Source organism: Dipodomys merriami, unplaced genomic scaffold (assembly GCF_024711535.1).
Source record: "Dipodomys merriami isolate MVZ:Mamm:240054 unplaced genomic scaffold, mDipMer1.0.p SCAF_7, whole genome shotgun sequence".
In the NCBI taxonomy this organism is placed as follows: domain Eukaryota; kingdom Metazoa; phylum Chordata; class Mammalia; order Rodentia; family Heteromyidae; genus Dipodomys; species Dipodomys merriami.
This window is the reverse complement of record NW_027206290.1, coordinates 63269999-63285071: the sequence shown is the minus strand read 5'-3', so window position 1 is coordinate 63285071 and position 15073 is coordinate 63269999. Positions and strand designations below refer to the sequence as shown.

Sequence of the window (15073 nt, the reverse complement as noted above, 5' to 3'; positions counted from 1 at the left end):
AATGTTTAGCATGAGATGTCCTTTAATGCCAAAGTTTTTAACTGAATAATACTGATAGTCTCAACATCTAATGTTTAAAAAGCACACACACTAGTCTTAGAGAACACAGATGCAGACATATGACAAAAAAGGCATGTACTCATACTTATCAAATAGGTTTGATACAGTGTAGTATGTTAAGTTGGCGTCTTCTGTAAGTGTGCTAGAGTGTTGCCTTCTAACCAGCTCTCCCTGTGTGTTTTCACTTCACAGCATATATCGCTTATTTTCTGCCGACCGGAAGCGAGTTGAAACTGCATTAGAGGCGTGTAGTCTTCCATCTTCAAGGGTGAGTGTGTTGCTTAAGAAGGGCCCCACTGCACAGTAGCTTTTAACAAGTCACACTACACACACAGGGGTCCATTGTCCCAGCAGTACCTGACATAATATTCTGCCATTGAGAAACCCCAAATATTTGTTAACATCTGCAGTGTACAAGATGACTGTTAGATTCTTTCATTCCCATAACCCCAATAATTCAACCTAAAATGCCCCTCTCTTTCCATAGACTTAAATCAATAATTGGGGCTGAGGTGTGTCTCAGTGTTAGGGCACACAGTTAGGATGTAATAGGCCTCAGTTTGATTCCTAGCACTGGGACTGCGGGAAGGGAGGAAGAAAGAGAGAGAGAGAAGGTGGGGGAGCAGAGACGGAAGGAGGATGTGAAGAAGGGAGCAAGGAAGGGAGAGAGGAAGGAAGTCAGCAATGCCAAAAGTTCACTATTATCAAGAAAACCATTTGTTAAGACAATTCACATCTATCATTAACGAAAAGCCTTTTCTTTATGTCGCTTGTGATTTTTAGCCAAAGACAGTGTAAAGCTTTTATGGTTAGAAAGAGAAATACTAAATTTACTTTCTACTTTTAAATTTTCTAGTGGAAGTTGCATACACAATTAGCATGGCCATGCATATTCACAAATAAGTAGAAAGCACATGGTCTGCAGAGCTCTAGTCAAAGGTGTCACTGGGAGAGATGCTGAAGCAATGCATTTTGGAGATCTCCCATTTTCCTCTTAGGTGGTCAAGTAGGGAATCCTGCTTCCTGGCCTCACTCCATATATATTAAAGGCACTCCATATATATTAAACATCTAGAATATGGTCACCTGCCTTTATTTCAACACATTTCTTCACAACTGGATTGAAAGGATTTGTTCCCATCGCATCGGAGAGAACAGAGTCCATTGCATAAACTTCATTTTTTTCATGCTATATGCAGAACTCTCCTTTCTCCCTCAAATTATTTTTATCCCAGTATCTAAGCAACAAGTAAGCACTTGCCTGAGGACAACACCAACTTTATAGAAAGGCTCTGAGCCCCTGGAAACACACTACATACGTTCAAGTTGCATTAATGCAATTGTGAATCCTCTTGAATTATTCAAGAGGAAAAGGTTCTGAGAGCCATTTATAACATTTATCAGCTGATTCTTGTGAATATTTTTCAAAAAATAAAAGTTTAATAAAAACTTTGATAAGGCCACAGGAAAAAATTCTCTAATGACACTTTTCCTTTGGTGTTATTTAAGACTAGCAATACACAATACTGGACACAGGTGGGCAAAGTGCTGTTTCTGTATCTTTCTCTCATTCTGTCATCCTGTCTGTCTGTCTGTCTCTCTCTCCCTTTCTTCTCTCTCTCTTTCTCTATCACTCCCCTTCTATCCTTCCTTTGCTTCTTTCCTTCTCACCCTTCCTTCTTTTCTTCCTTTTTTCCTCTCTTCCTTTCTTTTTTATTGGCATTTCTAGGAATTGAACCTAAAGCCTTTATATATGCTAGATAAGCCTTCTGCCACTGAGTTGAATCCCCAGCCCTTTCCTTTCATTTTAATAAGAAAAATGAAGTGCTTGAATGTGCTTGCTTTTGTGCTTCTGTTCGTTGTTGGCATGGAAAAGCTTTAACAATGAAAGCCCTGTCACGGATTCAATAACTGTTCCTGGGGCCCTGACTACCTGCCTAGAGACACTGAGCATGTGGTGGTGCTACAAATGAAGTCCAGGGTGTCAAGAAATTCATAGTCTTCCAAGGAAATCAATCAGTAAATACATCATCAACTGCATTTTTAAGTTAGGAGGAGCACTATTAAATAATGAAATGCTGACACTGAGAATCATTCCAGAAAAAAGTCAGTACACAAAACTCCAAGGCAAAGGGTTCCGGGAAGATGGCGGAGGAGAAGCTGGAATCTGAACAAGCTCTCGCATAGAAAGTAGGTTTAGAGTTCCAGTGAACAGTCCTAAGCCAGAGAACCACACCAAGTGTGCCATCACAGGACAGAGAGTTAGACAAGAGAGGGGAAGCCAAGGAAACGCACCAGCTGCCGCTCCGGCGGCGGGGTCGCGGCGGCGACCACCGCCGTGGGAGTCATACCTGAGACACAGAGAGTCGGGGACGAAGGAGCCAGACTCAGCGGACGAGCGGATTCTACTCAACACCAACAAGAACCGACAAGGAGCGAACATCTTCATCCTGCTGTTTGCAGACCAGAGACGACCCAGGATCCAAGACTCAGCGTCACAAGAACTTAACGGCGAAGTGACCTGCCAGACTCAGCTCCATCCAGGGAAAAGTCACCCAGCTCAGGCGCCAGCCATCGGAGTGCCTAGCGTCACTGGGTAACCAGAGCCAGAGGCTGCCCCTCCCTCTAGCAGCCACCACAATCAATTGAAAAACAGAAACCCTGAGAATGGCTCCAGGCTGGGCGCTGTGAGCTCTATCACAAAATAGCCCCAGGGAAAAGCTACTGTTTGTTGAAAGGCCTCAACCCTACCCAGAACCTAGCCTCATAACCACATCCCCCTCTTTTGTGACTCTCAAAGCAGACCACCCTCCCAGAAAACTAACCTGGGAGGGGGATCTCAAAATCTTGGGTAAAGCAGAGCATTTTTCTGCCTCTTCCAACCAACCGACTTAAGAAACCAATCAAGCCACAGGACCTCAAGCTGACCAGAGACTACAACAAGAGACTGGTCCCAGACAAAAGGGAGATACAGGATTCTTCCCACTCCTCCCCCCCCAAAAAAAAAAAAAAAATCAAAAGACTTTTTTTTTTTTCTTTTTTTTTTTTTTTTTCTTCTTCTTCTTTTCTTTTTTTTGCTTGTTTTTTGTTTTTTGTTACCTTATATATATATATATATATATATATATATGTAAATTTTTTCCCTTCTAAAACTTTTATTAATCTTTAATTTTTGCCTCTTCTGAAAAAATAATTGTTTTCCAGTAATTTTTTTTCTCATCTTATAATTTTTATTTTAGGAATACGTGAATGAGAGTTTTCCTTTCTTTTCTTGTCTTCTTTCTCTTTTTCTTTCATTCTTAATTATCTTTTTGTTTTTTATCTAGCTCTACTGAACTTCTGATCTTTTATTCTCCCTTTCCCATCCTTAAAGCTTTCCACATCTCCTCTATGTCCCTCCCCTTCTCTGAACATATTCACATTCCTCTCTAAATAGACGGTCTTTTAACCTCTATAATAACATTAATTTTCACGTTTCTATTCTTTTTCTGGTCTCTCTTTATTCCCCTTTCCGTCTCTTCTTTTTCTCTCTCTCTCTACTTGCATCCTACCCAACCCATTTCCTGCACTGTGATTAGGACATAGTTAACTCTCCCTGTGCCTCCCCACACCAATCTATTCCTATTTTTTACCCACATCTCTCCCTAATCCTAATAATTTCTGGTTTTCCAAATTCTTTTCTGCAGTTCAAAGTCCTTTAACATATAGTCATTTGATGTTGAATAGATGCATCTGTTGAACTAGATTGTATCTGTAGACTATTGACTGTACAAATGCAAACTTTGGTTGATGGTTGCCTTAAGATAGTGTTCTAGCACAAAACTGGTGCAATCTGTATCTCAAATGGGCCGAGTAAGCCGGAAAAACACAAGAAAAATGGCAAATTCGGGTATCTCAATTCCCAACCTTGATAATCAGGGATTAGAACAGATAAAGAATAATCCAGAGGAGAGTTCCCAAATAGCTCTACAAACACTAATAGCAAATATGATAAATGAGAAGTTTGACAATGTACAAAGGACTCTGTATGAGCGTGATAGGGAGAGAGAGGAGGCATCCCAGAAGTTTATACAGGAACATCATAAGCGTGAGGAAGCTTCTCAAAAACTGATACAGGATTTGCGTGAACAACTTGAGAATACTCAAAGAGAAAGGGAGGAATGGCGTGAGCAGGCAGAGAACACTCAAAGAGAACTGCAGGAATCCCACAGAAGGGAGGAAACTAATCAAAGAGTAATTCACGAATTAAGAGACCAGGTAGAGAATACACAAAGATCACTAAAGACATTCATGGAATCCATTAACAAAGAGCTGAAGGAAGTCAGGGAGACCACAAAGGGAAGGCTGAATGGAACCCAACAGAAGGAATGGGAGTCCAAAGAAACCATAACCAATCAACTAAGTGATTTGAGAACAAACACTGAACACCAAATTAAGGAAGTAAAGAAATTCATACAAGACCTAAAACAGAGCTTCAACAAAGAACTTGAAGCCATCAAAGCTGACCAATTAGAAGGAAAAGAGATAAAAAACAAAGTAGAGAGTCTTGACAGCAGGTTAGACCATGCAGAAGATCGAATCTCAGGGATTGAAGACAGCCTAGATATTATAGAGAAAGAACATACAACCATCCAAGACAAGTCCAAGAAATATGATAGGTCTATCCAACACCTGGAAGACACCATCAGAAGGCCCAATCTAAGGATAATGGGTGTAGAGGAGCACCTAGAAACAGAAGTTAATGGTCTAGGAAATTTGTTTAACAGGATCCTAGCAGAGAACTTCCCAAACATACAAAAAGACAGGCCTATTCAGATACAAGAAGCTTTTAGAACCCCAAATAGACCAGACCAGAATAGGACATCCCACCGTCACATTATAATCCACACAGGATCAACCCAGACCAAGGAAAAGATCCTTAAAGCTGTCAAGGAGAAAAGGTTAATCACCTATAAAGGGAAACCAATTAGAATTACCTCAGATTTCTCACCAGAGACAATCAAAGCAAGAAGAGCCTGGAATGATGTATGCCATGCCCTAAAAACAAACAACTATCAACCAAGAATACTGTACCCAGCTAAACTCTCCTTCATAACTGAAGGCCAAATAAAAACCTTCCATAGCAAAGAAAAATTGAAACAATACATCTCCACCAAACCAGCCCTGAAAAAGATTCTTAAAGATGTCCTACACATAGAAAACCAACAAGAACGCAACAAAGGCCAAGAAACTGCACCCAAACTGAGAATCCAAGAACCTTAGGAAGAACCCAGTTTTCACAGCCCCCAAGAAGGTGGATAACATGGCAGGAACTCTCAAATACCTCTCAGTCCTATCTCTTAATGTTAACGGACTGAACTCTCCAATTAAGCGACATAGACTGTCTAGTTGGATTAAAAAACAAGACCCTTCTATCTGCTGCCTGCAGGAGTCACATCTTGCCCGTAAAAACAAACATATTTTCAAGGTTAAAGGCTGGAACAAAATCTACCAAGCAAACGGCTCCCATAAACAGGCGGGAGTTGCAATCCTAATATCAGATAAAATAGACTTCAAATTAAAATTCGTGAGAAGAGATAAAGAAGGTCGCTACATACTAATTAAAGGATCTCTCCTTCAGGAGGATATTACAATTCTAAATATCTATTCGCCAAACAATGGAGCACCCAAATTTATCAAAGAAACACTACTTTCCCTCAAATCCCAGATAGATCCAAAGACATTAATCGTTGGGGATTTTAACACACCACTCTCCCCACTAGATAGATCAACTCGGCAAAAACTCAACAGAGAAACCGCAGATCTAAACAGCTGCATAGATCAACTAGACTTAACAGACATTTACCGAACATTTCACCCAGCAGCATCAGAATACACGTTCTTCTCAGCAGCACATGGAACGTTTTCTAAAATAGACCACATTTTAGGCCACAAAGCAAACTTGTCTAAATTCAGAAACATTGAAGTTATACCTTGCATTCTCTCTGACCACAAGGGAATAAAATTAGAACTCAACACCAAAAGCCACCAAAGAAAGTCTGGTATTACATGGAGGCTGAACAACACACTGCTGAATCACGAGTGGGTCATGGAAGAGATTAGAAAGGAAATTCAAATGTTCATGCTATTCAACAAAAATGAACACACAAATTACCAGCTCCTCTGGGACACAGCAAAGGCAGTACTCAGAGGAAAGTTTATAGCTCTGAGCTCCTACATCAACAAATTGGAGAGATCGGAAACTAATAATTTAATGACACATCTAAACCTCCTTGAAAAAGAGCAGCAAGATAAACCCCAATCCAGTAGACGGAAAGAAATAATCAAAATTAAATCAGAATTAAATGAATTAGAATCCAAAAAAACTATAGAAAGAATCAACAAAACAAAGAGTTGGTTCTTCGAAAAACTTAACAAAATTGACAGACCCTTAGCAAACCTTATCAGAAAAAGGAGAGAACACACCCAAATTAATAAACTCAGAGATGAGAATGGAAACATCACCACGGAAACAACCAAGATTCAGAACATTATAAGGGAATACTTCTCAAAACTTTATGCTAATAAGTTTGAGAACTTGACAGAAATTGACCTTTTCCTAGCAAATATTGACATGCCAAAACTAAACCAAGATGAGTTAAACCAGCTTAACAGGCCCATATCAAGCATCGAAATAGAAACAGCAATAAGAGACCTCCCAGCTAAGAAAAGTCCAGGACCAGATGGTTTTACAGCGGAATTTTACAAGGCCTTCAAAGCAGAGCTCAAACCAATACTCCTCCAACTCTTCAATGAAATTGAAAGAGAAAGCTCACTACCGAACACATTCTATGAAGCCATCATAACCCTCATCCCAAAACCAGGCAGGGACTCATCAAAGAAAGAGAACTATAGACCCATTTCTTTGATGAACATTGATGCAAAACTTCTCAACAAAATTTTGGCCAATCGACTTCAACAATTCATCCAAAAAATCATACACCATGATCAAACAGGATTCATTTCAGGGATGCAAAGCTGGTTCAATATACGCAAATCAATTAATATTATTCATCACATCAACAGGAGCAAGAATAAGAACCACATGGTTATCTCAATAGATGCAGAAAAAGCATTTGACAAGATCCAACACCCCTTTATGATGAAGGTTCTGGAAAAATTAGGAATCCATGGAACATTCCTCAATATAATAAAGGCTGTATATGACAAACCTACAGCCAGCATTATACTCAATGGTGAAAAACTAAAGCCATTTCCTCTTAACTCAGGAACAAGACAAGGATGCCCACTCTCTCCACTTCTCTTCAATCTAGTATTAGAATGCCTAGCTACAGCAATAAGACAAGATGCAGACATAAAGGGGATCCAAATAGGGAAAGAAGAAATAAAACTCTCCCTCTTTGCAGATGACATGATCTTGTATTTAAAGAATCCCATAGACTCCACTCCCAAATTACTCAAGCTGATTCAAAACTTTGGCAAAGTAGCAGGTTATAAAATTAACCCCCAAAAATCAATGGCTTTTCTATATGCCAACAATGAGAAAAGTGTGGCTGAAATTAGGAAAGCAACTCCATTTGTAATAGCCCCACAAAAAATAAAATACCTAGGAATTAACTTAACCAAAGAAGTGAAGGACCTCTATGATGAAAACTTTAAAATCTTAAAAAAGGAAATCAACACAGAACTTAAAAAATGGCAAAACCTCCCATGCTCCTGGATTGGCAAGATTAACATCGTGAAAATGGCAATACTTCCCAAGGCTATCTACAAATTCAACGCGATACCTATCAAAATTCCACCCTCATTCTTCAAGGAAATAGAGGAGGCAATCCAAAAATTCATATGGAACAATAAAAGACCCCGAATAGCAAAAATGCTCCTCAACGGAAAGAACACTGCTGGAGGAATATCAATACCAAATTTCAAACTCTACTATAAAGCCATAGTAATCAAAACAGCTTGGTATTGGCATAAGAACAGACCTCAGGACCAATGGAATAGAATTGAAAACCCAGAAATGAACCTACAGACCTATAGCCACCTAATCTTCGATAAGGAAGCTAAAACAATAGAATGGAAGAAAGACAGCCTCTTCAGTAAATGGTGCTGGCAAAATTGGTTAACTACATGTAGAAAACTAAAGCTAGATCCTTATATATCACCCTGCACCAGAATCAACTCCAAATGGATCAAAGACCTTGAACTCAAAGCAGACACTCTGAAAACATTACAGGATGGAATAGGAGAAAGCCTAGGTCTCCTTGGCTCAGGTCGAAATTTTCTGAATAGAGACCCGGAAGCACAACAAATCAAAGAAAGGTTGGACAAATGGGATTGCATAAGATTGCAGAGCTTCTGCAGGGCAAATGACATAGCTGGCAAGATCAATAGAAAACCCACCGATTGGGAGAAGATCTTTACTAGCCATACAACGGACAAGGGTCTCATATCTAAAATATACTTGGAACTCAAAAAATTAAACCACCCAACAACAAATCCTCAAAGAAACAACTGCCCAATAAATAAGTGGGCGAAAGACTTAAAGAGAAGCTTCTCTGAAGAAGAAACAAGGATGGCCAATAGACACATGAAGAAATGTTCAACATCCCTAGCCATAAAAGAAATGCAAATCAAAACAACATTGAGATATCACCTCACTCCAGTTAGAACAGCAAAAATCAAGAACTCTAATAACAACAGATGCTGGAGGGGATGTGGACAGAAAGGAACCCTACTTCATTGTTGGTGGGAATGTAAACTTGTTCAACCACTTTGGAAAGCAGTATGGAGGTTCCTAAAAAGACTTCACATAGATCTCCCCTATGATCCAGCAATCCCACTTTTGGGCATTTACCCAAATGTTTACAAACAAGACCACACTAAAGCTACCAGCACAACTATGTTTATTGCAGCATTATTTACCATAGCTAAGATATGGAACCAACCCAGATGCCCCTCAGTAGATGAATGGATCAAGAAAATGTGGTATATATACACAATGGAATTCTATGCCTCCATCAGAAAGAATGACATTTCCCCATTTGTTAGGAAATGGAAAGGTTTGGAAAAAATTATATTAAGTGAAGTAAGCCAGGCCCAAAGAAGCATAGGTCCCATGGTTTCCCTTATTTGCAATATCTAGTATAGGTATGAGTCAAGCGGAAAAGGTCAGATAATGTGATGTTAGGAAAATGAACCCTTAAATATGTATTTTAATGTTTTCGTTTCTTTCATGCATGTATTTCTAATGCATTTATAAGATTATTTCTTTGTTGCTTTGTATGTCCCTCCCCCACAGTGTAACCCCCGCTTTCACTATATTTGATGTCAGTATAACATGTGGAGTAGATGGGGACAAACAAGTCGTTTAAGGATTCAGGTGGACCTGTTGCAACAATGAGAAGTACAAAATGTCATGTCAAAACCAGCTTTACAATTTCGGTGTGGGGGGGGGAGGGGGGTATAATTGGGTGGGGGGAGGGGGGTAAAATTGGGTGGGGGGAGGGGGGAGGCGGGGAAGGGAAGTGAAGGGTAAACAAAGGAGGAGGCTGCAATGCTTGGTAAGAAATGTATGCATTATCCTGCCCATGTAATTGTAGCCCCTTTGTACAGTATGTTCTCAAATAAAATAAAATACAATTAAAAAAAACAAAAAAAAAACAAACAAACAAAAAAAACTCCAAGGCAGAAAATTTACTGGATGGGAGCAACTGAGAAAAGACCATTATATTTAATTATAAAGGAAAGGTATGAGATGAGATTACTAAGAGGTGCAGAGAGGGTTGGATTTTTAATCACTTCTTATTTTATCTTTTCTGGAATCATATTGTGTAAAATGCAGTGATATAAAATTTTAACTTACACACCTAGCTAAAGGAAAGAAGGAATAGAAAATGAAGCTGACAAGAAAATCAAATCCATCCATTCATGCTCAGTAAATTACATTTTTCTAAACAACTGAATTCTGATGATATAGTCAATAAACATAAATTGAATCTTGGGAATCTACTATGTCTATTATAGGTTCAAGCTTTCAATTCAGTATCAACCAGAGACACATTAGAAAGAAAATGAAATTGAAATAACAAGAATTAAGTTTACATTAGAAAGAAAACTGTCTTTAGAAAATTAAGTATACTGATTTTTGAAAATGAACTGAAGATGTTTTTAAAATATAATAAACCTTTATTATAGTTTAGAAAGATCATTATTCACCATAAAGAATAATTTATCAGAGGTCTTGGTAGAATTAGAAAACTTTTTTAATTCCAAAACCCAAAGACAGTTTTAGAGCCAGAAAATAAATGTTTTTGTGAACAGACAATAGTATATCAACATTATATTTTAAGTCCTTTGATAATTTCATATCTACAAAATGGCAGAAATAGTCATGAACTAGCTGAAAGTTTCCAGAAGAATTAAGAAGAGGTATTCCACAGATAATGGTAACGGATTCTGTATAAATAGGAATCTGTGTTATAGCCAGCCATCAGTCAAACTACAGTTTTATTGTGTTCTGTAAATAGATACTTTACCAGAAACACAGTGGATATCCTGTTGAAATTTTTTGAACATTATCTTTGTGCACATTGTTGGAGATAATTAATACACTTGAACTTGTACCCTGGCTGACATGATCCATTGCAATAACACATTCCTGAAGAGGATATTCCTTTGGAGATTACTGTGGCTCACCTCAAGTCACCCTAATTGTTAAAAAGTAGTACTATGCCTAAAAAGAGAGATAAAGCAATTACTGTCCTTCTATTAATATCTGAACATATTTTCCAGGGAGACCTTTGAAAGTCTTTCCAAATTCAGAAAAGTATGACTCTACCCACAAGCTTTCTGAGACCCGAAAATAATTTATTTGTACTAAATTCCCCTGACTGAAGGCTTATTAACTTAAAAAGAACTCAGTGACAGTTGGAATTGTACACTTGCAATAGCATGGCCTTGTGTGGTTATATTTTAATGAACTAGATAAGAAGGAAATGCATATGTTTGTTTTAAATACCAAAATTTCCTACAATTTGTCTGTGCTCACATATAATACAGAGGGGAACTATTTTGGATTTAAAGCTATTATACATCTTACTAATGAATAATGTGAATAAAATTTACTAAGCAACTTCTCTTAATAGCCACAGTTTGTTGCTCTTTTTCTATGCTTTACATCCATCAGTCAGAAAAGATCAGTTTTGTGCTGTGATTCTTGAAAATTACAAGTATCAAATTTCTGTTTTAAAGCCAGCTTGAGAATGGCACATTAGAAGTGAGGTATTAGTAATTATTTCCTAGACTGTTGCTAATTCAACTTTGATTTATAGTTTTAGAGTATAAAATATTGAAAATGAGTTAATCTTTTTGTTTAATTTACTGGGGAATAATCCCTTGGCTTATCAAGAAATAAGATCTATATGTAGACTTTATTCATTAGAGTCATCTTTAATAAATGAATAGCTATAAATCACAGTTGTGAATGCTAAATACCTGCTCATAATAGAATTATTGCTTTAAATCTAGAAATATATAAAGGGGAAAGTTCAAACTATCTTCCTAAAATTAAAAGTGGTTTATGGTAGGAGTTGTAGAACAGAGCAACACAGCTTCTACATGTCACAAACCATTCTCATATAGTGTATTTATTCATGTAATAAATGCAAATCATATACTTATTAAATGTTATACATTAGAAATGCAGCATTTAAGGGGTGAAACATAGGGCACCTTGCATATATCTGTAGGTTAGCAAGAAATAGAATGATTCTCCACAAAGGAGTGGACAATATCCTTAAGTAGGTGTTGAAATATGAGACTGGCAAGATGTGATATGAGAACAGGTTCAAGATAAAACCCAGTCAGGGAGAGCGCAAGGCTATCTAACCTAACAAGTGAAGGAAGAAACAAGAGAGCAGTTAAGAGGAGGAAGACCATTATTGATATCCTCAGATAAAATCAATTTATGTGTGTGCTGGGAGAGATAAAAGGGGCTAGGAATGACCTAGACTTAGTAGAGAAAATGAGAGAGAGAACACACTTGGGATTCATAAGATTCAATCAAGTTGGGAACACTTGAGTTGGCCAGCGTTACCACTGAGTGTTTTTCTGCAATTGATTTTAAATCATCCTCTTCTCTGTGTCTCATATCCAAAGAGTGGAGAGTAGATAGTCTTTTCTGCTGTCTACAAAACTAATTTTAAAGTGTGTGTGTGTGTGTGTGTGTGTGTGTGTGTGTGTGTGTGTGTGTAAGAGAGAAAGGGGGAGAGAGTGTGAGGAGAAAGGGGTTTTATTCTGTTTATAAATAAAATGGAACTTTCAAAACCTATTTACAGATTGTATTTGTACCCATTTGTGTCAAAACATCAGTAAAACAATCCTTGAGAATTTCCTAGTGTTCTTGGATTTGACTCATTGTGCTCATGATTTGCAAATCTTTTGTTCATCACTATATGTTAATTATACATAAGAGTTTGGGTGTGCTAGTTCCACTCACGTATATAAGATACTTCAGTTAAATTCACCCCCTCCATTGTCCACTTTTGTCTCCCTTCCTGCCTTTAACAAATCTGTAGTAGGTTTCACATGTGGACAAATCCAAGTGGCCTGACTCTAGTAGTATTAAGCATCTAAGTAAAATGACTTAATGTGTTGCTTGGTTTTCTAAAAATTCTCATTTGCAAAATGAGAATAGATTCAATAAAATGTAAACAGATTTAGTAAAGGAATTATTACTTCACTCATTCATTCCCCCAAATGGGTCTCTCCTATTGCCTGCCAAGTGCTGAGCTAAATTTTCTGATCTACTAGCAAGCAATGTCCAATTTCAGACAAAATTTTGGTGACTTTTAGAAATGTCTATAAAAGTACACCTCATAACCTATGAATATTTTCAAATGAAGGGTGTTTTCCTGGTTTTGGTGGCTTATAAGTAAACATATCCTAGAAACACATATCTAAAATAGGAAAGCTCTGTGCAATACGTCCTTCCTGCTAACCAAAACTTGAATAAGTGCTTCCGGTTTCCATGGCAGCCCAACCAAACAGAAAAGCTAAGCCAGAAAAATGGCCTTTTATATTAATGATTTGCTTCCTAAACAATAGGACCAGGAGCAATGGGTGACAAATAATCACATGCGCTATTCTACTTAGGAAAACTGCTTTACAACTTACAATGTAAAACAGATGGAATATGGTCTGAAAAAAAATGACACAAAATTGGAATGTATGTTTTCCTTTAGACAATGCCTAGTTCTAAGGTCATCACTTTTCAAAAAAAATGACTTATTAACAAAACCTGATTTCGCATAGCACACTAAACCTGTGGCTCACTCATGTGATTCTAGCTACTTGAAAGACTGAGAATGGTAGGATTGCAATTCCAGGACAGCCTGGAAAGAAAAGTCTATAAGACTTTGCCTTCATAGGTGGAAACTAAATGTGGTGGTACACGCCTGTGATCCCAGCAATAACCAGAAACCTAAAGCAGGCAGATCATAGCTCATACAATTTCCTGGCCAAGAAGTGAGACCCTAACTTTAAAAACTAGAGTGAAAAACAGTGCTGGAGGAATTGCTCAGCAGTATCACACCAACCTAACAAGCTTGAATCCTTGAGTTTAAGCCCTAATAATGCCAAAAAAAATCCAAATTACAACAACATGCATATACTTCATGCCACTGTATACTTAAAAATGGCTAAAATACTAATAATGGCTAAAATACTAGTTTAGGTATATGTTATCTTTAAAAAGCAAAAGGGATGACATTATCCAAAAGGAAATATGCTCTTCAGCTGACTTACATAACTGTAACCCTTTGGTTAATAAAGATTTTTTATAATAATAAAAATGAATAAAAAATTTAAAAAGCCAAAGAGGTGCACTAGGAAAAAAGAAATCTGAAAGCAAAGCATTTCTGCCATCCAGATCCTGTCTTTCTGGGTCTAATTTATTTTAGTAAATGTTCTTAGGAATTTCCTTAACATCCCTTACCAAGAGAATGCTTTTAAACTTAAAACTAAAAAGCAACAGAAAATAAAGGTTTGGATACCATCAAGTCAATGTCCAAATAAATATTACAGTTGGCTTCAAAAATCTGTTCTATGTTTACCCTGACCTCCTAGAGGAATCAGGAATGAGGGAGAAGAACAGAGGGAGGGGAGGAGGGAAAGAAGAAGGAAGAGAAGATAGAAACAGGCAGAAAAAAAACTGGGATGGAAGAAGCTAGGGAAAGAAATAGACCATTGGAAGCTGGGCACTGGTGGCTCACGCCTCTAATCCTAGCTACTGAGGAGGCTGAGATCTGAGGTTCATGGTTCAAAGCCAGCCCAGGCAGAACTCTTTTTCCCAATTAACCACTAGGAAACCAATAGTGGCCCTGTGGCTCAATGATAGAGCGCTAGCCTTGAGCTGAAGATCACAGGGATAGCTCCCAAGCCCAGAGTTCAAGCCCCAAGACCGACAAAAAAAAAAGAAAAAAAGAAATAGGCCATTTGCTTACCTCATTGTTTTTTATTTCCCAGAACGATTCAATACCTCAAGAGGATTTCACTCCAGATGTATACAGAGTTTTCCTGAACAATCTTTGCCCTCGACCTGAAATTGATAACATCTTTTCTGAATTGTAAGAGGATTCATTTTATCTGCTTTCTTTCACAACTTTCATTAACACTTGGGATAGCTAGGGCTGAATTTTGAGCAGATAAGAGGAAACTGGGCAGATGTTGTACAATTTATCTGAAAATCTAGGCATTTGGGAGATTTGTTGGGCATGGTCACGCACTCCTGGCCCTGGGGTACAACCTCTGCATTAATGGACTGGTGCTTTCTGTGATCTATCACTGGGAATTATTGTTTATGTATGCCCAGAGGGCTCTATGTGTTTAAAGATCACAACGTTGTACAGAAAGGTGTCTTGGCAAAGAGACAGCAGGCTCTGATTGTCAAAAGATTGTCTGGGAACTGCTCTGAAGCATTAGTGAGATGAGAACTTTGTCTTACTAAGAATCT

General features: G+C 37.9%; 1 protein-coding gene across 3 annotated transcripts in view; it reads left to right on the top strand.

Annotated features, from left to right (window-relative positions):
* The window catches only part of Plcb1 (phospholipase C beta 1), a 661556-nt gene that overhangs the window by 428617 nt on the left and 217866 nt on the right, over positions 1-15073 (top strand). For all 3 annotated transcript variants that reach the window (XM_070006762.1, XM_070006761.1, XM_070006760.1), the window contains exons 7-8: positions 253-328; positions 14587-14687. In XM_070006762.1, coding sequence (XP_069862863.1) covers positions 253-328; positions 14587-14687 — 177 coding nt within the window. The remainder of the gene's footprint in view (positions 1-252; positions 329-14586; positions 14688-15073) is intronic.